Source organism: Homarus americanus, unplaced genomic scaffold, assembly GCF_018991925.1.
Source record: "Homarus americanus isolate GMGI-L3 unplaced genomic scaffold, GMGI_Hamer_2.0 scaffold20465, whole genome shotgun sequence".
Classification (NCBI taxonomy): Eukaryota; Metazoa; Arthropoda; class Malacostraca; order Decapoda; family Nephropidae; genus Homarus; species Homarus americanus.
In genome coordinates, this window is record NW_024756914.1 from 4,204,577 (window position 1) to 4,231,957 (window position 27,381).

Sequence of the window (27,381 nt, forward strand, 5' to 3'; positions counted from 1 at the left end):
AGATACATACTGTATATATCAAATGATGCTCAAAAGATTCTTCCCAACAATGAAAAAGAACACAAAGAGTTGGACCTTACAATGTATCTGTTACGAACATTCAGCTGTAGAAGACAACACCAAGAGTTATGGTGAATCAATTAACAAAACTGTTTAACACATATACTTTGGGATCAAAGTTTGTGTTAAATTTCCAATAACTTTTTTAGCTGAAATCATTCATTGGAAGACCTTTGAGCAGAGCAATGCTGTGCAACCTCTATAATGACAAAAACCCTAATTACTATTGACAGATTTTATTATTAAAGCTTACTTGTATGTATGTACTGTAGTGCATTATAGAGAAAACTTAAACACCTAATATACCTTGAGGTACAGATGCACTGTTGTTTTGTAAGCTTTTAAAATAATCTTTGGAACAAAGAATTCGTTTCCAATAATTTCTTTTGTCAATCTAGCCATGCTCACCAACATTAATTCAATAAATTTTTCATTCACCATTGTGGTATCAAAATCAAATTACTAATACCTGGACTGTACTATACAAAATTCTGTTCAAAAGAAGCAAAATATCTTTCCCAGCAGGTCTGCTGACATCCTGCATATTAAAAAAAAAAATTATAGATACTGTACAGTGTACAGTATAGTACCCTGTACTGTATTGCCATAGATACAAAATCATTTTCCTAATCTCTTCATTCTCTGCATCTCCAAAATTACCACAACTAAATATGAATCAATGTAATAGTTCTGACTAGGGAGTAGCTTTTAAAATCCTCTTGTATTCTCCCTTCCACCTATACCCCTTTTCAAACATAGTCTTCGTTTTATACTCAAAAAAATTACAAGAATTTTTAATTTAAACACTTAACATGAAGATATTTTTGCCTAAATTTTATTTTTCATTTCAGTGTCATGTACAGTTTGTCTTATTCAAAGATACTATCAACAGATTTCAGTAAAAGGATCATGATCTATTCCAGTTTTCCCTCAATTCCTATTTTTCTCTGCAATAACTGTCAATTTAGCAAAGCAAAGAATCATTTGTCCCTTCAACAAGAGCAACACTTGGGCCAGCAGGTGTGACAGTACTGTGCCCTACGTTAACACTTCAAAGGTCTCAGTTCAATGACAGGTTTGTGATAAAGCATTATTTCATCAGGCTGGACAATAGGGCAATTATTTTATCATTCATATACACTGAAAGGCTGTAACTAGAAATTCAAATAGGAACTGAGGTATGGTAAGGATACCGGATACAGTCTTTTATTATGGATAATGTTCCCTATTCAGTGTGTCAAGAAAGTCGTTTTCATTCTATATATAGAAATAAATTACTTTTCATCTTTGTAGTACAGTATAAATGTTTTTATACCACAAAATACCAATATCTATTAAAATATTACTACTGTATATTTATTTCATGTTGCCCTGTATGCATGGCCTCGGTTGTGGATTACTGTACAGTACAGTATATACCTGTACAGTACAGTACAGTACAGCACTGTATAGTACCTGAAGCAGCACCTGTAATTATTTTCAAGTACCCGTACTGTACTGCACAGTATTATATTTACTGTATAATTACTATATATATATATATATATATATATATATATATATATATATATATATATATATATATATATATATATATATATAAACATAAACTTCGATAATAAACTGCATACAGTACAGTATACTGTAATATATTTCAATACATCAAAACAAAACAGGCAACTTTTGAGCCAATTCATGCAGTACATATTACAGTATAATTCAAAACAGTCTCATTTTGCCTGTACAAGTGCACATACTAAAATAAAAGTGTCACTACATATTCGGTAACACATTTAAGCATAAGGCTGATAACCATAATACTGTACTCTGTGGTACAGCACTTACAGACTCACAGTTAATGTTATATGGAACAATGTACAGTATACAGTACCTCTCCCTATGCGAAGGTCATTCCCTAACTAATTACAATGCGACTGTTAACAAGTGAAATTAACTATCATTAAATTAACACCTTTATATTATTAATGATAATGTATTGTAATTTTTTTAATATTCCTGCTAACTAGTAAATATATTTGCGTATTATCACTGGGTTTGTCTCATTATGTGAAGAACTGAAGTTATCTAACAAATAATACGATATACCACCTAATTGTCTACCAGAATAAAACAAATAGATTAAATAAAAAATGACAACTTTCAAGGTTTTCACTGTGCCAAAAATCATCACAAAACAAACTAAAAATAAGTAGTTTGCACTGATAAACAAAACACACTCGACTATTCCTACGACTGCATAAGTAAGGAAGAGTTTTATACTAAGTACAACATTATTTACTGCTTCATTTTATTCACAGTTGTCCATGCAGCTTGTGAAATATTAGTGGGTTAGTAAGAAACCACATGCAACTACAATGCATAAAATACTTAACAAATTAGAGAGAAAACTACTGTCTAGGGGAGACTGAACCAATTGACCATATAAAGTAATGGCAGCATAGCCAAAGCGATGACGAGAAAGGTAGACTACAGTAATGACCTGGTGAAGGGTGTAGCAGTAGCCAGGGAAAGGGATATACAGTAACAGCAGCCATATGACTGAGGTATGAGTAGGGCCAAGTGGTGGCTGATAAAAATGGTGTGGCCTTTGGTCGGTGAGACAAAATGTAAAGGAGCAATTACAAGCAAGTAAATAAAAATTATGTGACCACTAGGGATGAAATAATTCGGCATTAGGCAAATAGCAGTAACGGGGAAGCTCCATAAAGCCAGGTAGCAGATACAGGCATATGGTGTAGGAGCCTGACCTGAGCACCTCAAGGTGCATATTCCAGTAGCCGTCGGACTGTGGCTGCTGTTGTGGCGGCGGCGGCGGGGGGGCAGGGGGAGTGGGCCCCTCTGGGGGACTTACACCGCCCCTAAGAGGACAAACCGCCATTATTATCACATAGATTAATAACTACAGTACTCTTCATGCTTCAAAAGTAACTTACTTCTTGTATAGATCAGAGAAAACTATGCAGACTATCTATTTCACTAAACAAGAATGAGTGAAATAATACAGTGATTACTGTTGTCTAAATACAGAGACGACAAGAAAGAAGACAATACACCATTTATTAAGGCTATAATTAATCATATATGCTGCATAGAATTCTCCATTTTTTTTAAATATTGGGCCAAACTAACTTAACACAACAACCATATCTAACGACCACTTGTTACACAAACTAAGTAACAAGGGCCACCATAGTACTCTAGATTCTATACAGTTAATGAGAAATGGGTGTGAAATTGATTTTGAAGAAATTATCTGGCCATCCCTGACTGTCTGTGTAACTAACTACTAGTAATACACACTTCAGTAATATGAGCAACAGAAACCAAAACTGAAGGACGTTCATACAGGAAGTTTTAACAACAATACTAAGGTTAAAGATAAATTAGTACTGTCCTAATCTAAGCAAGATCACAATGATTTGGGCAGACATGGGGACATAAATAAATATTCATATACTACAATGTCTTTTATTAGGTTTACTGTAGGACACGTTATAATTGTTTGATGTTGTGACTTAAAAAAACGCATTTTAAACTGAAATAGAAAAATTGGTGTAAAAATTACTTAAGAAATTTAATGAAATTATAAATAGTTAAGTCTGAAAATAAGAATCATATGAGTTAAGCTGTACTTGTTTCCACCAATACAGTAAAGGGATATATTTTGTTCCAAACCAAACCATTTCCTGAGTTAAGCCAAAAACTTGAATCAAATGACCCTATCTGATTATGCATGTAGAAAGCCAAGGATGACGGCTCTCCTGTATATCATTTATGCATCAAAGTCTCAGAAGACAAGAGAGATGTCACCCCTAAAAGTCTCCTCATGGTTAGATGAATCATATTATACAAATGCAAAAATTGGGAATACGTTATAAAGTAAAAAGAGAAAAAAAAGAATCCTATAATGAAATGTTACCCGACAGCAGCACCCTTATTCACTACCTCCTAAGATGTCCCCACACACAACGCCTGCTGGACCACCACTCCACGACCCCCTGACGGAGACACGATGATCCTCCCCATACTGGTCAGATATTTTGTAAATAATATTGATTATATGTTAAAGGAATATCCTTCCTTCCTTAGGCTTTAGTAAGCCCCTTTATAATATTTATACTGTATATACTTGTCACACTTGCCAGATGCTTCTGGTGTCACTGTACAGGGGTACCTAGTGACAGCACTAGGATCCTGCTTCCTCTATCAAGGAATAAACAATTGAAATTGAAAATTGAATGAAATGTTGTTTTAGATACATAGACGAGCAATCGTTTACACGGTGGAGAAGGCTCACTCTATGATCAAACGTGTTAATAATCCCCAACTGCCAGTACGAGACATGGCAGCATGCTCAGTGATAACCGCGGCCCAAGGGGTGACTTATAAAGTATATATACAGAAGAGTGACTTACATACTGAAATATGACTTTCAAATTGAAACATAATTTGCATATTCATTTCCACAGAGTTCTGACATATTAAGATGAGGCACACGGTGATAAGGCCCGAGATGTTTTAAGAACAATTTATTTCTTCTTATTCTGATGGCTAGTAAACATGTTTCCCTCACAACAAAATATTCTAAACGCTTATTTGGCTATTAACTTACTATCAACTTCTACGGCAAGATAGTAAGACTAACTTGTCCCCTTACTTGTACTATAACTTAAAGTACCGTAAAAGGCCTAGTGATAGGTATATGGAGATAACTAGACAAGCAACATGACGCTCGAACAGTGACTGACGTACATGTTGAGGTGTGACTGTGGGTCGCTATGGTCCGGGCTGGCGGGAGCCGGGCGGCCATCCAGTACCTCCATCCTGCTGCTGCCCTCCCGCGCCACCACCTGTAACAACCAAACACCTTACATTAACACCATATACCACAACCACACAGTACTACCACACAATAATACATTATACACACCACAACCACATTTAATATCACAAATATCACACTCAATACTTAACCCAAAAATTCAGTGCCTTGACTAAAATAACAGCCAAAGATAATAACTTTTTTTTTTACAACACTAAGGTCAACCACCCAACTTATAACATCTACAACTTTTTTTTCGATATTGATATATTTATTTTTCGTTGAAGTTAACCATTATACCACAATACTTGATGAACCGATCAAGTTACTAAGCTAATACATCAATTAAAAAAATATGTGGTCTTAAAAATGGCGACATATTACAATCATGTAATGCCGGAGTCCTAAAATGATAACAAAAATTACATCACCAAACATGTATCACATTACCACCACATAATACCAACAGAACAAAACTACCCACATAAAAATTATAGTAATAATAATAATAAAGAAATATTCAGTGATTTATACAATACACTTGGGCAATATAATCTTAAATAATATCAGACAATAAAGGTTATCACCAAATATAACATTACGGGATAATGGCGAGCAATAAAAGGAACAAATATTTTCACGTGTGGGCTTGCGACAACGCCAGCCTATTACAATAGCACTGAACCGCCTCACAAAAACACCGTTTCTTGCGTAATGGTGAAATACTGTATTATGAAAGTGAAGCGTACGTGCACTTTCGGTCTTCAGAAATTTAAAAAAATAATAAATATAACTTCATTAAATCTAAGGTAAGGAGCACTCACACCATTAGGCCTACTCATGTTCACAACAAAACCTCTGAATAACGGTGTAATTTCACAGACATTTATCTAAGCTATATAACACTATACAACAGCACCCGGGTGAAAATGTGTATCACAGATATATTTTAATTTTAGTGTTGACACCGACTTCTCTAGAAATCAGTTTAATATTTCAAAAGATTAAATCCTTCAATAACACTTTTTCCATTAAATCTGAACATACCTTACATTAATGAAAAGGAACATTTACATATTTATACAGTATATCCGTTGCCTATACTGAACTGTATTACCTAATGTTGGTATTACCGCAGGGTTCACCACGGCGCGCCGCTGCTATGCCGTTAATTTTGACCGCCAATTTAAAGATTCACCACTGCGTTACGTACTGCGTCGGCAAAGTTTAAGAAGAGTGGAGTCATAGTCAACCTGCTGCTAGACAGTAAATGTCCCCGCCAGTGTTCAGTTACCGGTGAAATAAACACTCGATGACAAGATGAAGTAAGAGGAAGATTTTCCATAAAAAAAAAATATTACAAGAGCCGGAGAAGAGTAGAGGATGTTTTACCTTTTAGAGGATGTTTTACCTTTAATAACATTCTAAGATCATGATCGGGGTAACTTTTTGTATGTATCTCTGTGCCTGAACAATTGAAACTTATAAACAAGTAAATTAATTCAGCTCAAAGACTGGACTACAACTATGATAAGAAAGACGGGAGCGGTTTGTTAGTGTCGCGCTAGAGTGCTTCGCCGTCTTGGGTCTATATGGACAGAACAAAAGATTAGTTTCTTCACTAGACTACAACTGATACAAATTGGTTAAGATATACATTTTAGAGAATAACTTGGAGATTATAATTATGCACTGTATTGCTGTGCTTCAACAACTAAGGTCTTTACGGGAGCACTGGTGACATGCTCGCTCGTCTCTCAACACACAAGTCGTCAGGGTCACACCACATGTCTCCAGACTGGTTAAAAAAAAAAAAAAAAATCACAAGTATAACACGGCTAACTCAGAAAAGTTTTGTTTCCACTGTACTAATTTATTATTTCTAATTATCATTTCTCCAGAATCAACCACCAAACTAAATTTTGTTATTGGTCTACTTGATAGGTTAAACAAATGAACACAGTCAAACGCACGTGGTAAGTGTAGTCTTCATCTATCATGCTTTTCACACATAAATATGACATCAAAACAATCGTTTCAAGAGCTTTCGTGCGAGAGGAGAGATGGAAGGTGTCGCCTCTCCCACACACAACCCTCTGGTACCCTCAGCATGGGAGGAGATGGGAGATGTTCTCTCTCCCACACACAACCCTCTGGTACCCTCAGCATGGGAGGAGATGGGAGATGTTCTCTCTCCCACACACAGCCCTCTGGTACCCTCAGCATGGGAGGAGATGGGAGATGTTCTCTCTCCCACACACAACCCTCTGGTACCCTCAGCATGGGAGGAGATGGGAGATGTTCTCTCTCCCACACAGCCCTCTGGTACCCTCAGCATGGGAGGAGATGGGAGATGTTCTCTCTCCCACACACAGCCCTCTGGTACCCTCAGCATGGGAGGAGATGGGAGATGTTCTCTCTCCCACACACAACCTTCTGGTACCCTTAGCGGAAACTCTATCGTGCCAGCAGCAATGTGTAACTTTGAGCTGTGGATAATCTTGTTTTATCCCACATAATTACCCAATCGCCATCCCACAGAGGATACGGATCTATACACCCAACAATTTCGGGTGAGTCCTACAGTACACAAGGGCATAACAAAAATAAGAAGATATGTGAATAAACAAACTAAATAAATATATGAGTGAGTAAAGGGAACGCCATCTCCTCATCACTAACAAGCACGGATAATGAGCTTACATTATTCCCGCCTGGGTCGAGGTTCATTGCGTTCTACTGTCCATGGTATTCTGTTTTATTTGCACCATGGTACACATTCACCGTTTTATTCCAGCGATAATGTATATCCGTTGTTTTAATTTTCACGGAGGCAATGTTGAATGTGTTTCAATGATGGCGCAGCTCTCACAGTCCTCCGGCAGTCTGTGTCTTCCTCCATTATATAACATTTGTGCTGTTATATATATATATATATATATATATATATATATATATATATATATATATATATATATATATATATATATATATATTTGATTTGCTTTAATTATCAAGGCAATCTTTCAATCTTTTTTAACAATGTTGCGTACCTGAGGTACAAGTTTAAAAAATTTCATTCTTACTATATATTTTGCTTTTTCTTCTGTAATATATTACCCTTACAGTTTTATTTTTGTTTATCCTAACTTATTTTCACAAGTTCTCCAGTGCTCCGGGGTGGTACATGGCAACCGTCCGCTTGATTATGTACACCCGTCTTTACTTTCGCGATTGGATTTCATTTCCGCACTGATTACATTGGAGCGTCATTTACATGTTGGTTACACATGTCACAATCTGGTTTTCCGATGAGTGGGATCATGACAGTCTATTAATATAATGTATGATATTTCACCCCTCCCTCTTTTTAAAGCTAATACTGTATTTGCATATCGTAAAATTTCACAAGTTAAAAATCTACTCTAAAAAATTTAGCATAGCTCAATGTAAGGTACCTCCAGCTCACGTGAGGCACATCGCGATTGATCTACCACCCTCGTTACGTGGACGTCAAGAACAGCGCCGTGAATGAGAAACTGTTACTTGACGCTAATTACCGCAGATGTTACTTTAATAATAAATTCTGCAAACGTTCATGGTCTCAATTTCAGCGCTAAGTTCCGCAATCTCTATTTTGATACAATAATGCTTATTTAAGTAAACATTTCTTAAGCTTCGCGTTCGACAAACATTTCTTCCACGCTGGTCACCGCTGTCACTGTAGCGCAGGGATCCACAAACCTAACTTCATCGCTTAGTTCCATCAACGTTATTTTTACGCTGGTCCGTAAACGTTTCCTAATCACTAAGTTCCGTAAACGCTAAGAGAGTTTAGTGTTGTTTAATTCCCTAACAATGCCAAAAAACTGTACCGTCATACTTTTAGCGCGCTAACTGGACGCTAAGCACCTGAAATGCTACCGTACTGTTAGCTCTGTTTCCGAAGCGAAATACAGTATGCGGCTTTACAGCAGTTTTAAGCCTCCTAGCACTTAAGAAAAATTATTTCTAACAGCCCTAGAGTTAGCCACCGTAACTGGGTGTTTACAGCTATCAGTGTTGAAGTGAGCTACTGCTATTTGGTATTAAGGCTATCTGCTGCAGTAAACGCTAGGGTCGACTACACTACTGGTGTTTATGGCTGTCTAACCGCTACCAACACGAAGGTCAACAACCACCATTTGCTACTTACATCACATACTACCACTACCCATGCTCAGGGATATGCTAGAGCTAGTACTTATAGTTATGTCCCTTGGTCATCCTAGTGAAAAAAATAAGTCAAACGAGAACACCAAATATAGTCCCAATCACCGAATTAAAGAAAAAAACGTTTATGTGATAATAATTTAGATGAATTATGACAAACTATTTTAATAACAACAAAAGATTAGTACTTTAAATACAGTAAAAAAATTAATTGAGAACACTTAACCTGTCTGCCAATACACGCACACTTTATATCAATAAATGTAAACCACAGATTTATACAGATTTATAGACAAACTTAAAAAACAGATTTACACATATATTTTTATATTAGTTTAACCCTTTGAGGATCATAGCTCAACCCTTTGATAGTGTTGATGATTTAACCCTTTGATGATTGTGGTTTAAACTTTACGTTGGTTTAGCTCTATGAGGACAATGGTTTAACACTTTAATATTATTGAATTAACTCTTTGAGGATGTTGGTTTAACCCTTTGAGTACATCTTAAATACGTTGGTGAGTAGAAACAAATGTATGAGTAAACTGTTTACAGGAACGTTAACCCTCAGATCCGCTGCCACGGTAAACCAGCAACACGAAGAATAAGTTTACCTGCGACAAGGAGGGGAAGGTCTACTGTAAACACACTATGCGCGGCTACTTATAAAGGTAAACCATGGAAACGATCAAAAGGAAAAGTTTACACTAAGATCCAAGTGAGAATGTAAACCCAGAGTAAAACCTAAAATGTACAGCGGGTAGGTGCGTGGGTATACTCTAGTTGTGGGTTTTTTTAGGGATTCGGGTACAAAAATACACCCAGGGTGTAGTAGCATCTAGGTAGAGAGAGGTAAACCCGCTGCAAAGGTAATCCCGGTGCCTGAGGTGCTCGTATGCAAATAAGCCAACAAGGCGGTGTAAAGGCAAGAAAACAAGTCTAGCCCATAGCGACGTGTTACCGGGGCCTTCTTTACAGTATTCACTCTCAACACGATATAGAAGTTATTTAATGGTGTACTTAACTGAGAGTACATATCTATACAGTATGAGTTAATGATACGGTTATAAATTATACTTTTTCTAGATTAATACAATATATATATATATATATATATATATATATATATATATATATATATATATATATATATATATATATATATATATATATATATATATATATACAGTATATATATATCCACACTTAAGTTGTAAACAGTTTTTGAATTAATAAATTTGAATCTATCTCCTACTGTGTATCACAAAATGTATGAACGTTAATTACAGTAGTATTTATCATTCTCAACTTGCAGAAGACTTTTAGTAGTAAATATTAAATTGTATTCGAGAGACAAATTGATTATTATGACTTAGTGAATAATATGTGAACAGAGCGCCGTGCCCTACGGTCCCCGGGAGAGGGTAACAGTCTTGGCTGGAACGTAACAACACACTGGCGTCTCCTGATACAACATAACAAAATGGTGAACTAGTTAAGCTGTCAAATCATTCTACAAAATCTGTCTTAATGATAAAATATTCATTAATCAAATAATTTCAGCACCGGGTATCAGAAATTTTGGACTTTTTCTTAATATAAACATGAATGTCATATTTCGTGGGCTTAGCGAGTCACAGAGGCAAGTCCGTGTGTTTATACTTCAGGGCTGAGGCCTTGAGGACGAAAATCACCACCAGGCAAAGTCCTGTGGCCACGGAAATAAGGACACGCCGTGCAACAAGGGTACCTGAGTAAATCTCCAACACAAGATGAACGTCCATAAACAAACCCGTAAGGCGCTGCCCGTGAAATTCGAAGCCCTGACTCCAGACATAAAAACAAACCCACGTCTCCGGGCCGTCATACGAAAGTGAACCCATATGGCGGGAAGTGGGTACGAAAGTGAATCCCCATCACGGTGTACGGGCGCGAGAGCGAATGCGTAACCTACGGCCCATATATTGTGGCGCGCGGACCATACAACGTGACGTAGGTCCGCCACTAGGAAGGTACCTTAGGTCTGCCGCAGCGGATACAGGCCAGTCGGTCAGCTGATTACCACCGCCTTCCTGTCTACCTGGACCATTGGGGGGAGGGGAGGATTTTCTTTCTGGGATTCTTACAAGTTTTTTTAGCTACTTTACCAAACATATAACTATATAATTAAGGATTTTATGAGCCTATTTGTAAGCAACTCACTTTTATCGCTGCCTGAGGCGCGACCAACGGGTTCTCCCGGGTTTATGGAGTGGGCCTTCCATTTTTTATACGTTAAATCTTGCCGCCGACACTCTGCCTCTGATGATGACATATGAGATATACTTTGAGGTTACAATTTTGAAGTGAGCCACACCTGTACTTGTAGTTCGGATTTTACGATAGAAAGAACGATAGCGATAATAAAATGTAAATTTGTCTTCGCAAAAACACGATTGAACAAGTCAATGCAGTTCAATAGTTTAGGCATCAGACTAAGTCTGCAATTAGGCGTAAATGTGCGTGAATCTACGAACAATTGCAGAGTAAAATGCAGTCAACAATAACGAAGAGGTCATTGTAACGAACAGGTAGTGAAGCAAAACTAACCTTACGGTTTAGTTAAAACTAATTTTAGATAACTTTGTTGGGTGACTGAGAGACCACCCTACACATTCTCATTCTGGGGATTATGACCAAACAGTCGTATAAGACAACAAAAACTGTCCTTGTCTAGACAAATAAATTGTATGCAGGAATAAGATATTTTTACGAGTGACAATTATCTTTTTCAATGGGGTGAGGTAGTGCTCTTGTCTTCACAGCTGAAGCTGTCTACATAAGTTACTACAATGTGTTTAGTAGATATTTATTGTCTTCAGCAACAAAGATTCATGGACTTTTCAGTAAAATATTATCCTCTTTATCAAATAGATTTAAAGTATTATAAACGAAGACAAAGTTCCTTTACGGGGGAAGTGTAACACGGCACAGTACAGTGACACCCAAACATCCACCATACAAGTCGTATGGGCCTCAGAGATGTGGAAACGTTGTGTTAGCCACTGAGATCTATAAAGTGACTGAAAAATATTTTTTCACGACTGAAGTCACGAAATTTGTTTCCTGAACACATCTTCGCGACTCTACGTTTATAAGGATACAAAAGTTGTCTTTCTGGAGAGATTAACAAGTGGCGTTCACATCTGAGATCAACACATTGACTTCACAAAGATTGTGTTGGTGACTAACCGACGTGTTGACAGGGAGCCTTGAACATGAGCCGTGTCTCGCCCCACACTGCCGCCACACACCTCCAGTTAACATATATAACACAACAACAAAACCGCAACTCAAGATCAGCTGGTCTGCCGACGCCATTATGGCCTGTTTCTTCCTTTTGTGTATTGGCAGAGCTTTGGCGAGGTGGTGAAAATAGTAATGCTATATAAACAGTGTGTGTGTGTGTTAACTCCAATACAAGTTTCCAAAACATGGAACAAAGATCCCGTAGAGTATTTAGTCATTACTCTCCACTAAGCGCACAGTACACCATCATCATATCACCTAACCTATAATTCCCAATCACTTGGTGAGTCTCCCAACAACTTGCCCTTACCTTCTACAGCACAATTTACCTCCCATCATGATACCATAAATCTCAAAGACCTAACCTAACCTAACTCACCAGCTAATCCAGTCTTGCCAAGCCCAGCCTAGGCTAATTCCTACACGCCTAGTCACACATCTATAAGCCTATTATTAACTCTTTACGAGCTTATCTCTGCCCTTATCAGTTTATCCCTGTCTACCCCCAACCAAAGTAGTCCACCATGGTAGTCCACCCTCCAACAACCTTAGTCTAGCTCCCACCAAACTTGGTTGAATCTTCCCTCCCCTCCCCCTTCGTCTACCAAACACCCCCCCTCACCTCTCCTAACACCCTCCCCTCCCCCATCGTCTACCAAACACCCCACCCCTCCCTAGCAAACACCCCCCTGCCACCTCTAGACCAGCCTAACCCAGCACCATCATCAAGCGATTCCTGTATAATTAACTACTACGTCAGTGCAGCTCCTCGTGGCGCACCTGCCCTTTCTTGGCCACTTTCTCCACTTCCTTGCCAGCCGAGAGGGAGAGAGAGAGAGGGAGAGAGGGGGGAGAAGGAGGGAGAGAGAGAGAGGAAAATAGCATGGTACAACCCTTTAGAATAGACCCTCTCTCACTCCCTCATTAAATGCCTTAAAGCTACGAGAAACAAGTAAGGTCGACAGTGTCTTCAGCCTACGATGTTTAACTACAGTAGGAGAAGTTAGTTTAGGGGGTGAAATCCAGGTCAGGTTAGGTTAGGTTAGGTTAGGTTAGGTTAGGTTAGGTTGGTCGTCACCTTAGAAAAAGACACTGATAGTTGGCTGCAAATGTGTGATGCGGGAATGAAGTTTTTCGTTACTCAAATAAAGTTCTAAATTTAGTAATGAGAGAAGAATCAGCTGGTGGTAGGAGCGACACCACCACCAACAGAAGCAACAGGGAAAAGATAATACCGTAAAACAACAGTACCCGTAATAACAGTGGAGAGGCAGTAACAGTGATCACATCAACAGCATAAACAAACACACACACACACATCCAACACCTGTCAGAAGAGTAAAACAACTACAGCTACAACAACAACACTATCAACGTCACCTGTAGCAACAACAACAATAATAACAACCAATTAATATCACCCGTAACAGAAACAACAACAGCTAGACTTTTGATACCAGCTGTAACAATAACAACAACAACCAGACGATTACCACCAATAACAACAACAAAAACAACCAGACAATTAACACCACAAAACACACACGTCAAGGTAGGAAGACAGACAATAACAAAGTGTACAAGATTTCACTCCTCATTTGTCGCCCCCTTATGTCACCGCAATGATCTTAACGCCTGACATACTTGTGTAAGCGACCGAAAATATGACTTTTTAACCATCCCCATTAGCTTTATGATTTAATCTATTATCTAAGGGGGGGAAAGGGGGCGCCCGGGGTGATGGAGGGGTGATGGGGGGTGAGGAGGGGGGATCACACTACGAATAAGTATAATAAGAGTGGTAGCAAAAAAAGGTGACGGACGGGGAGAGAGGGAGGGGAGGACCAGTCAGCTGATGTCAACTGATTCACGCACAACGCCCGCGCTTTTTTTTTTTTTGAACTCTTGGAACACGCGCGCTTTTTTTTCACACTTTCACATCATTTGCATTATTTCTGTACTTTCACATCACGTACTGCTGTTTTCACATTCACACATTTTTTCTTGTATTTCTTTCAAGCCCAGAGGTTTTTTTTTTACACGTTCAAACCTGGCGATTTTTTTTTACTAATACACAACACGCGAGTATTTTTTAAATTTACATAACGCGCACAGTTTTTGGTCCAAATCCTCCACGCGTGTTTACAATCCTACTTTTTTTTTACAGACAGTGCGTGAGTATTTACACTAACGTACCTTGCGCCAGTTTTTTACACAATTAATTGGTGCCTTCATCGTCACTTTTTTTTACCACCTGGGAAAAAAACACTCCTGTAAACGTGACCGTATCCATACTATAAATAAAAACTTTGTTAATCGGAAAAATACACTTTACACATTTACCTAATTCGTAAATAAAACAATTCCTACAACAGATTCAAACCGTAAATAGCACTTATAGCATCTTAATTATGATTCAATCCTTTATCGCCGACACTTAAAACCGATTTAGTGACCTATGACGGTGTACAGGAGCCTTTGTTTACCGTGTGACTTGTGACCCCTTGATAAAAATAAGAACCTTTTAGTGGGTACGATGACAGGGCGCAACGTCACCCTACAGATAGATTCAGGTCACCTTCTTCAGTTGTCTGTCTATATATTTAGATAGATCAATGAATCCAAAGAAAGAATGAAGGAATAAATACTACAACAAATGAAAGAAAAAGTAATAATAATAACAATAAAGCGATAAGTAACGTAAATCAAGACTCGGAACATAACTAGCATCATAAACCACCAGAAATTGAGAGGTGAGATAATACACTAATTGAGAGGTGAGACTTAATTACCATTACCTGGGTCACTAAGATGGCGTCTCTACTACCTGTGTGATAAGGGTACTTAGTTTATTGTACATCCTGCTAGGTAACCGTTGGCAGGGTGTCAGGAACGTGTGGTGGGTGGGTGTTGGCAGGGTGTCAGGAACGTGTGGTGGGTGGGTGTTGGCAGGGTGTCAGGAGCGTGTGATGAGTAGGTGTTGGCAGGGTGTCAGGGAAGTGTGGTGGGTGGGTGTTGGCAGGGTGTCAGGGAAGTGTGGTGGGTGGGTGTTGGCAGGGTGTCAGGAACGTGTGGTGGTAGGGTGTGGTTATTCTAGGTGTTGGCAGGGTTGAGAGCTGATTGTGTTGTAGTTAGTTGTAGCGCAGAGTGAGTTGAGTGCTGGCAGAGTGTTGGCAGAGGCGTAGGGGGAACGGCAGATTTGTCAATTCCTAGTTGACATGGTGGTGGCAAAGAACAGAGTGCTGGCAAGGGTATAAGGGTATTGAAAGAGTGTTCAAATATAGTTGGCAGGGGAAGTATCTGAGTAGGAAGTAATGTTGGCAGGGAGGTAAGCGGTGGCAAGGCATTGGCAACGTGGTTCACTTGTGATTGGCAGGGTGTTGGCAGGAAAGGAGTGTTGTGTTGGCAGGAGGCAGGCAGGAGGGCAAAGCTTGAATGTTGACAACGGGAAGCTTCGGGAGTGTTGGAAGGATGGTACAGTCAGCCCCAGGAGTGTTGGCAGGGTGTTGGCAGGGTGGTACAGTCAGCCCCGGGAGTGTTGTCACAACTTTCTCATATTTTGCGCAACTCATTAGCGGCAGCGAGTCACCTTGGCTGGCCACCTGCACCTGTCTGCCTGGTCAGTCTCTCTCTCTCTCTCTCTCTCTCTCTCTCTCTCTCTCTCTCTCTCTCTCTCTCTCTCTCTCTCTCTCTCTCTCTTCAATGTTTCTCTTGCTCAACGAAGATATTGACTTTTCCCTGATTATTTTTATGGCCTGCCTGCCTACACTAATCTCTTCCCTTCTCGGTAGTTGCATCAGTCAAGCTCTATGAAGCAATCTCGCTAACTCCTCATTGAGATCATTTCACCAGGGATTTTACAGCTGCACACACACACACACACACACACACACACACACACACACACACACACACACACTCATAATAAATTCTTGGCATCCTTGTAATTTTTTCTTAAATTCTTGATCTGTTATCTCACTTACGTCCCTCCTCTCTCCCTCCTCACCTCTCTCCCTCCCTCCCTCCCTCCTCTCCCTCTCTCTCCCTCCTCCCTCCCTCTCTCTCTCTCCTCCTCACCTCTCCCTCCCTCCTCCCTCCCTCCTAGTCTTTAATGTACACAGCAGAACTAATCATCAATTACCAAGTATTGAGGATTAATCATGGTGATGATGGTGACAATGACGACCATCAACATCACCATCGTCACTATAATTAGTCTCGCCATCACTTTCAACATCACCACCCCTATCATCATCAACACCACCATCCTCACCACCGCCACCACCAACAACATCCCCACCATCACCCTATCACCATCCTCACCACCTCCACCATCCTCACCATCACCATCCTCACCATCACCCCCCCTCAACACCATCCCCACCCCTCACCATCACCACCCTTCACCATCACCACCCTTCACCAACCCCACCATCACCATCCTCACCATCATCAACACAGGTAAAATAGTCCGGGAGATGTGGCCATGTTGTTGTTGCCTGGGCCAGCACAGAGATAACCAATTATTGGCTCTAATGGAGTCCAACCCTACCCTGCCAGTCCCTACCAAGCCCCCTGCCTCTCCTTTTGCCACACCTTCTGCCTCACCCTTGCCGCACCCCCTGCCCCTTGCCTCGCCACGCCTCCTGTTTCTTTCTTCCCGCGCCCCCTGCCACGCCTCTTACCTCTGCCTTGCCACGCCTCCTATTTCTTCCTTGCCACGCCTCTTGCCCTTGCCACGCCTTTTACCTCTGCCATGCCCCTACGCCCTTACACCGTCCCATAGCCACCCACGTCCAAGCCCCTTGCCACACCCATGATCCCCACCCTCACCACCCACATCCACGCCCCTTGCCACCCATGATCCCCACCCTCACCCCCCACGTCCACGCCCCTTGCCACCTATGATCCCCACCCACCCATGCCTCTGCCACCCATGTTTCCCCACCCACACCAGACCACATTTCCCATCTTCACCATTCTCATATTACCCATCACCCATACCATCCATATTTTAACCAGCTTCACAACCCATCACCACCCTATCACCCACCAGTCACGCCCACACCTTCAGCAGCCTTACTCTACCGGCCGTGTTTTGGTCGTGACAAGCGTAACCCAGAAATAGGGTGCTCACAGGGGGGGACCCGAGGCTGTATGCAAATGAGGTACTTTGGTTATTGACTTGTATTTTTCGGACCCGTAATGCATAGAATTGGGAGACAGGAATTACCCTGGGGAGGAGGTGAATGGGGAGTGGGGGGGGGAATACCCTGGGAAGGAGGTAGGTGAGAGGTAGGATTGGGGAGGTGGAAAGGGAAGGGGTGGGGAGATGGATGTAAGGTGAAAGAAAGGGGAGGTAAGGGAGGATGGGGAGAAAGTGGAGTCATGGTCAATATTGCCCTTGGGGGGAGGGGGTGAAGGTGGGGAGATGATGTGTGTAGAGGAGGTAAAGACGGTAAAATGGGGGGGTAGGGAGAGGTTGATAGGGGGTTGAATGGAAGAGGAGGGAGGAAGATGATAAATGGGAGGAAAGAGGAAGAAGGGAAGGGGCAAGAGAAGAGAGGGGGAGTGAAATGAAGAGAGAGAGAATGAGGGAGAACAGTTGGAAGAATGGTAGAATGAGAAAAACAAATGAAATATATATATATATATACCATATATATATATATATATATATATATATATATATATATATATATATATATAGAAGAAGAGAGAGAGAGAGAGAGAGAGAGAGATAATAATAAACTAACACTTCCCCCTGAAGGTTAATTAATAAAAATATACTCAGCTGGTGATTCCTATGTCAAATGAAGGAAGAGGAAGTGTGAGGGAGAGGTGATGAAGGAGAGGGGAGGAAGGGGGGCAAGTGAAAAGGAGGAACGGAGAGAGAGAGAGAGAGAGAGAGAGAGAGAGAGAGAGAGAGAGAGAGTAGAGATAAAGATGAACAGAAATAAAAAGAAGGAAAGAAGTCGAAAGAAAATTAAATAAAAAAGACGGAAGCAAGTAAGAGAGAAGTGAGAAATAAGAAAGAAACAAATTAAGAAATAAAGAACGAACTAGAAAAAGAAAGAAATGAACTAGCAATAAATTCCTATTACCGCCAACTCTATAAGTAAGACATCCGTTAAATGAGGTTCAATAAATCAAGTAAATTATTAAGACATAAACTGAGAGGTAAGGTCGCTCCCCCAAACACGTGAATGAACCAACACCGATAACTTCATAAGGTGACGACGATGCAATTCATAAACAATAAAAACAAATCGTACAATTTTTATGAATGAATCTACGACGTACTTAACATGCGGAAACAAACGCCGTAAATTTATCTGAATGATGACAACAGATATATAAAAAAAAAATTAAACCCTTAAACCTAATAAGTAATGGTTGCGATTCATAAGACAAAATAAACCGTGTATGTATTTGTGAATGGTTGACCGTGCTATGCGTAGACGGAAAAAAAAAAAAAACCCGCCGTGAAATTTTATGAATCATTCTGAGATACATAAAAACATCGTAAATTCTTTTAATGTACGATCGCCGTGTAGATAAAAATAGCACGGCACGTTTCTATGAATGGCTACACGATAGATGAAAACAAACCGTACGTCTACACTGAATGATCGCCCGATGTAAACAGAGCGAGCGTAAGTGAGTGAGGGGGAGGGAGTATAGTACATTCTCACAAAGTTGTCGTATTAGTAACTTGGCAGGCAGCTGTCAACAAGACGATTCAAGACCGCGGTTATAAAGAGAGTCTTTTATAAACGATCCGTGCGGTTTAACTTGTCGGTTGAGAGCCCCATGAGGAGGGGTGTGTAGTTCTGATAATGTATGACTCGCTGTAAAGCAGTGGTTATTTGTAATTTGTGGGTTATTTAAAGTCATGTTTCACTCAAGCCAGTTTAATGTATGACTTACTCTTAGCGGTCTCTCTTTCTCTCTCTCTCTCTCAGATTAAGAGAATATTACCTGTCATGTTTATTGGTGCTTTCTTCCTTAATATTTGTCCACACACACACACACACACACACACACACACACACACACACACACACACACACACACACACACACACACACACACACACACACACTTCACGTTCTCCCTTGTAATGCCAAATATTTAGGTGACGAATAGGAGTAGTTTTTATAATTCTTATTTTTATTTGTTTTAATTATTTTATTATTATTATTATTATTATTATTATTATTATTATTATTATTATTATTATTATTATTATTATTGTTGTTGTAGAGAGAAATACACAGATGACTAAACAAAATATATAAAAATAAAAAATAAAAAATAAATATATATACCGTAAATAGAGCAGAGAAACAAACAGACATAAATAAAGATGACAAAAGGCAGGCTAGAAGAGAGACAGTGATAAAGAGAGATGAAGAGACAGATGGTGATAAAAAAATAAATACGACATTCACCTTTCACGTCATATCACACACACACACACACACACACACACACACACACACACACACACACACACAGACATATCAATGACGTATATGTAAATTCTGAAAGTTGCATTATTCCCGTGTCTTTTTGTCTACTTTCTCCGTGTCTACTTTCTATTACTTTCTCTGTCACCAAGTTTACTAATTCCGTGTTTCCGTGTCCGCTAACAGTCAAAGAAAGTGACTGTTTGTGTCCGTGTATGTGTGGGTGCCGTGGCTATGTCCGTGTATGTGTGGGTGCCGTGTCTATGTCCGTGTATGTGTGGGTGCGTGTATGTGTGGGTGCCGTGTCTATGTCCGTGTATGTGTGGGTGCGTGTATGTGTAGGTGCCGTGTCTATGTCCGTGTGTGTGTGGGTGCGTGTATGTGTGGGTGCCGTGTCTATGTCCGTGTGTGTGTGGGTGCGTGTGTGTGGAGTGCCGTGTCTATGTCCGTGTATGTGTGGGTGCCGTGTCTGTGTGGGGTGTAGGTCGTTGGTAGTGGCCAGGTAAAATTAACTTCCGTGTCCTGAGTCCCTGTGCATGTATGCATGTATGACGGTGTGTGTATGTAATGTATGTATGTGACGGTGTGTGTGTATGTACTGTATGTATGTGACGGTGTGACGGGGTGGGTGGGTGTGTGTGTGTGTATGTGTGTGTGTGTGTGTGTGTGTGTGTGTGTGTGTGTATGTGTGTGTGTGTGTGTGTGTGTGTGTGTGTGGTGGGAGGAGGTAAAATATGCATCAGCAGGCTGGTGGACGGAGGCCAGAAAAAGTGCGGACCCAACCCGCTGCTCCTGACCCCCCCTCCACCCTGACCTTTCCTCCCCTCACTGCCTTCCACTAGCTCTCTATTCTCTCTCTCTCTCTCTTCTCTTCCACACACACACACACACACACACACACACACACACTCTCTCTCTCTCTGCTTCCTCCTGCCGCCCTGTCTCCCTTCACTCTCTCTCTCTCTCTCTCTCTTGCCTCCCTCCCTCTCTTTCTTCTTCTTCTCTTCCACGCAAATTGCTTCACAAGCCTCTTCCTCCCTCCCTCTTTCCTTCCCATTCACTAGCTCTCTCCCTCTCTCTCTCTCTCTCTCTCTCTCTCTCTCTCTCTCTCTCTCTCTCTCTTTCCAGCTTCTTCTTATTCTTCTCATCTTTCACACCTTCTCTCACTTGCATCTCCACTAGTTCTATTCCATCCTTCCCATACCTTATATCATCCGTCCGTGCAGCTTTACTCCACACACACACACACACACACACACACACACACACACACACACACACACACATCTCTTCCACGCACACATAACCAGCTGCTGACCCACTCTCCCATGACCTTTCCCGTTGACTCCCTCTCAAACCATCCTCTCTCTCTCTCTCTCTCCGTTCCATCATATAATCACCTCAACTCTCGTCCACCTGTTTCTCTTGTATATAATTAATAATAATAACAACAATAACAACAATAAAAATAATAACAATAACAACAATAAAAATAAGAGCAATAACAACAACAATAACAATAACAAAAATAACAATAATAATAATGACAAAAGTAATAATAATAATAATAATAATAATAATAATAATAATAATAATTTATCGTTATTATAATTATCACGAGTTTTATTATTGTTATTATTGTTATTGTTAAAAAACAACAAAATGGACAAATTAAATACCAGGAGACAGACAGACAGACAGACAGACAGACAGACAGCCCTCACCTCAGCACCTTTCTATTCTCACACACACACACACACACACACACACACACACACACACACACACACACACACACACACATTCATCGCCATCATCAAACTCACATTGAAAAAACAAAAGAAATAGGTGAAGAGAGAGAGTCCGTATTCTTAGACAGGAATGAGGAAGGGTAAAAATACCTTTGCAAAGATAGACAGGTGGGGAAAAAAAAATGTTGTAAGCAAGAAAAAATAAAAGGGAAAAAAGAAAGAGAGAGACAGAGAGAGAAATAAGACTAAAAATATCTCCCCCTAGTGAGAGAAAGAAAGAGAGAGACAACAATAAACAATAAGAACACATGCACAAGATGAGAGAGAGACATGCCACACTATCACACACACAAAAAAAAACACAAAGGTTAACACTAGTAACTTTTTATCCTAGAAGAGAAGAATTTCACTCACACAATTGCTTGGGGAATGTTTGTGTTTGGCCCATCAGAATTTAAGCGTGTTTTTTTTTTCCTTTCTTTTTTTTTTCCCCTCCTCTCCTCCACTGCCCACCACACGACAGTACGCTGGTGTTGGGTCACGGGCCATCCTACAAGAGGTGTTTGTTTGCATTTAATTTTTTGTCCTTGCTTTCTTTTGATACTTTCTTTGTTTTTCATTCATTTTCTTGCTTTCTTTGATACTTTCTTTTCTGTTTGTTTGTGTTGGGTTATATTTACTATTTGTTCTTTCTTTGTTTTTTTTGTTTACTTCATTTTCTTGCTTTCTTTGGTACTTTCTTTCTTGTTTTTTTGTTTACTATTGTTTCTCTCCTTTGTTTTATTTCTCTTCTGTTTATATTTCTTTATTTTCCTACTTTCTTTTTTTGGGGGGTTTATTCTCTTCCTTTCTTTTTTTTCTATTCTTCGTTGTGACTTTCTTTAGTGACTTTCTTCCTTGCTTTCTTTTTTTCTTCTTTTTCTTCCTCCACTACCGTACGCACAGGTGTTTGGGTCATGGCTACAGTGTCCCTCGGGAGAAAGCGATTTGTGCTTTCCTTTTTTTGCTTTCTTTTCACACTTTTTTCAACAGTTTTCTCATTTTTTTATCTTTCTTTTCTCTTTTTTTCACAATCTGTTTCTTTCCTTCTTTCTTTATTTACAATTGTTTTATTTCTATTGAATTGACCCATGTCTGTCTGTCTGTCTGTCTGTCTGTCTGTCTGTCTGTCTGAGTGTCTGTCTGTCAACTGTCTTTCCTCATACCACTACAGGTCAAGACAGACCCAATAATATGTAAACTACACACACACACACACACACACACACACACACACACACACACACACACACACACACACACACACACACACACACACACACCTGTCAAAATGATATAATTAAACTCAGATCTGCGGTCATAGAGTCATTCATCTAGAACAAATTGGGTGAACAGGTCCTGCCAATTGTCCCACATCAACACACTCAATCCTGACACACGCAAATCGGTTTATTCAATCCTGACACACGCAAATCAGTTCGTTCAATCATGATGCACACAAATCAGTGAACTCAATTTATCATGCACGCAAATCAGTTCGTTCAATCATGATGCACACAAATCAGTGAACTCAATTTATCATGCGTGCAAATAAGTTCGTTCAATCATGATGCACATAAATCAGTAAACTCAATTTATCGTGTGCGCAAATAAGTTCGTTCATTCATGATGCACACAAATCAGTGAACTCAATTTATCATGCACGCAAATCAACTCACTCAATCCTGACACACGCCGAAAATCAACCCACTCACTCAATTCTGATAATACATTTAATTGGAAAAAACAAAACACGCAAATTCTACTCAATCAATCCTGACATATGCTGATCAATTCAATAAAATTTCATACTACAAAAAGTACTCATTCGATTCAATTTTGTCAACTTTGCAACTAAATTTTATCCCAATTCAACTTAATTTATCTCAAAGTCAACTCAATTTTAGTTAGACCAACCCAATTTTAATACGAATCACGTCAATTTCAACCCAAATCAACCCAATCCCGATGTCTATTACCCAACAATTTTTATAAACCATCTGTGTATTTTTTCTAAATCAATCAATCAATTTTACTCTGATTCACAGTGACAAATTTTTTCACAATAATTAAATCTCTCCGTTCTGGCAACAAGATAACAAAAACAAACAAATTCAACAAGTAAAACAAATGCAACAAACACATAGTAATGATCAAACACAAATATAGTTAAAATAGGGTAAACACACACACACACACACACACACACACACACACACACACACACACACACGTTAGAAATAAACAATTTTATATGACGTCAGGTCAATTTTTATATGACGTCAGGTCAATTTTTATATGAAGTCAGGTCAATTTTATATGACGTCAGGTCAATTTTTATATGAAGTCAGGCCAATTTTATATGACGTTAGGTCAATTTAATTAGTAGTCGACAAATTTAAACTGGCGCAAACCAATTAAAAAGCCGAGGAGTAATGTTGATCATCCCGCCTACCACAACTACCACCATCACCACTATTACTACCATCACCACTATTACTACCACCATCACCACTATTACTACCACCATCACCACTATTACTACCACCATCACCACTATTACTACCACCATCACCACTATTACTACCACCACCACCACTATTACTACCATCACCACTATTACTACCACCATCACCTGTACCACCACCACACCACCACTATTGCTACTCACCACTATTACCCACCACCATCACCACTATTACTACCACCATCACCACTATTACTACCACCATCACATATTACTACCATCACACTATTACCACCATCACCACTATTACTACCATCACCACTATTACTACCACCATCACCACTATTACTACCACCATCACCACTATTACTACCACCATCACCACTAATACTACCACCATCACCACTATTGCTACTAACATCTCACCCTATTACTACCATCATATATTACTACCATCACCACTATTACTACCACCATCACCACTATTACTACCACCATCACCACTATTACTACCACCATCACCACTAATACTACCACCATCACCACTATTGCTACTAACATCACCACCACTACCACTATTACAACCATGACTACTACTACTACTATTACCACCATTATCACCACCATTACCACCCCCACCACCACCACCAAACCACACCCCCATTAATTAAAACATTAATAACTATACGACCTGGTGAATGTTGCTTTAATTAAACCCTGAATGTGAAGCACCAACACACACACACAAACACACACACAAACAAACACACACACAAACACACAGACATACACAATAAACCTCTTACGCAGTCTTACGCATAACGCACTAAACTAGATTACTCCTCTCTTAAAACCTCGAGAATTGGGGATAAACAGAAGATTAAACCAATTAAACCCACCACAGTAAACAATACGCTTAATAAAAAAACCTCGCTTAATGAGACCAACGTTGAGGTTAGGTTAGGTTAGGTTAGGTTAGGTTAGGTTAGGTTAGGTTAGGTTAGGTTAGGTTAGGTTAGGATAGGATAGGTTAGGTTGAGGAAAACATTTTAAAACCCGTTTATCTTTGGTGAAATTATTATAGGTTAAGGAAGGTTTATTTTTTCTTAATTAGTTTTTTTTTAAGTTTTAAGTTTGGAAAAAATATGAAAATTTTAAATGTTTATAAAAAAAAAATATTTATGTAAATAGTATACAAGACAAAACCAACAGCTGAACACCGGACAAAACCAACAGCTGTACGGAACTAAAACCAACAACTTCTGTACGGACTTCGAAACCAACAGCTGAACACCGGACAAAACCAACCAGCTGAACACCGGACCGAGCCGGCAGCTGTACACCGAACCAAGCCAACAGCTGAACACCGGACCGAGCCAACGGCTGTACGCGGACAAAACCAACAGCTGAACACCGGACACAAAACCAACAGCACGAACACCGGACCAAAATAACAGCTGTACACCGAACCAAAACCAACAGCTGTACACCGAATAAAACCAACGGCTACGCGAATAAAACCAACAGCTGTACGCCAGACCGGTAACAACTGAACACCGGATAAAACCAACAGCTGTACGCCGGATAAAACCAACAGCGCGCACCGAACCGACAACGGCTGCGCAGGCAAAACCAACAGCTGTACGCAGACAAAACCAACAGCTGTACGCGAACCAAAACCAACGGCTGTACATCGGACCAAAACCAACAGCTGAACGCAAAGCAAAACCAACAGATGTACACCGAAACCACAAAACCAACAGCTGTACACCCAGACCAAAACCAACAGCTGTACGCCAGACCAAAACCAACAGCTGTACATCGGACAAAACCAACAGCTATGCACACCAGACAAAACCAACAGCTGTACACCAGACAAAACCTCCAAAAATGCAGCTGTACATTCGACAAAAAAAAAAACCCCGGAGTTGGCCCTACCAATTTTCAGCCCTGAAATTGGTAGCAACGTTATTAAAACTCTCCACTCTACACCCCCTCCCCCTTATCTCTCTCTCTCTCTCGTTCTCTCTCTAACTCCCTCATTCATCAATCTCTCTCTCTCTCTCTCTCTCTCTCTCTCTCTCTCTCTCTCTCTACCTGTCCATCAGCCTCTCTCCCATATGTTCCTCCCCCACCATCCAGGCCCCACCTCCCTTATCACCCCTCCAGAACCCCCACCCCCACCCCTTCCCCACCCCTCTAACCCCCTTCCCCATCACCCCACATCCCCCACCACCCCCCACCACCTACCCCTATTCTACTATCAATAACAGAGTGGCTGAATCCATGCAGCTGTCATTAGTCCAAGTCTGGGAGCCGTGGTGGATCATTTATCCTCTAACGGCACCAACAGGAGATAACGGTAACGGCCAATATCAGACCCGTTGCACCAGAATAAGAGATACGTTCAACGGTAGCAACGGATAGAGCATTTAAGAGTGTTGGGGGTTTGTTGCTATGCGGTGTGTGTGTGTGTGTGTGTGTGTGTGTGTGTGTGTGTGTGTGTGTGTGTGTGTGTGTGTGTGTGTAGTTTTTTGGTCTGATACAACGGTAAATAACGGTTAATGGGGCAGTTCGTTCTCTTTCTGTTACATGGTCTTGGATACAACAGGTATAGAACGGCTCAGGTGACAACAGATATATAAAAACGGCTCAAGAGATTTTACCGTTGGTCCTGTAAATGCCAACAGATGAAGAGAACGGTAAGACAAAGACCATGTAACAGAAAACAGTGTGAGACAACAGGAACAAAGACAACAGAATTGAAGAGAAACAGAAGTACATCTCTGTGTGCTGAATTACAAAAACGGTAATTCAACATAAGCAACAGGACATTACAACAGGGATTACCGTTAATGGTAGCCGTACCAACAGGTTCTACTTCTAGTTAAGATACTGTACTCACTGTAATATCCTTCACTAGAGTCCAATTCTTGTACTCAACATAGTGGCATCAGTAATTTGGAGTTTAGAATTTATTGTACTCAACCTGTTGCAATGTTCACGCAAATCTTGTACTCAATATGTCGTTAATTAAGATCAAGAAATAATTAGTACTCGCTTGCAATATCGTCCACTCGAGTCCAATCACTGTACTCAAGGTAATATCGCTAATGAAACTCACTGTACTCAGCCTGTTGCAATAAAGGTCTACTCGAGTCCAATCACTGTACTCAGTCTGTTATAATATATCTTTTTTAATTAAGTTTTGAGTCGCCGTACACAAGGTATATGGTTGTTAAAGAGTAA

At 40.1% G+C, this 27,381-nt stretch overlaps 1 protein-coding gene across 12 annotated transcripts in view; it reads right to left on the bottom strand.

Annotated features, from left to right (window-relative positions):
• The window catches only part of LOC121857233, a 257,437-nt gene that overhangs the window by 32,756 nt on the left and 197,300 nt on the right, over positions 1-27,381 (bottom strand). For all 12 annotated transcript variants that reach the window (XM_042353208.1, XM_042353213.1, XM_042353212.1 and 9 more), the window contains 2 exons: positions 4,834-4,931; positions 2,829-2,939 (listed from right to left, as the gene is read on the bottom strand). In XM_042353208.1, the coding sequence (XP_042209142.1) occupies positions 2,829-2,939; positions 4,834-4,931 (209 nt within the window). The remainder of the gene's footprint in view (positions 1-2,828; positions 2,940-4,833; positions 4,932-27,381) is intronic.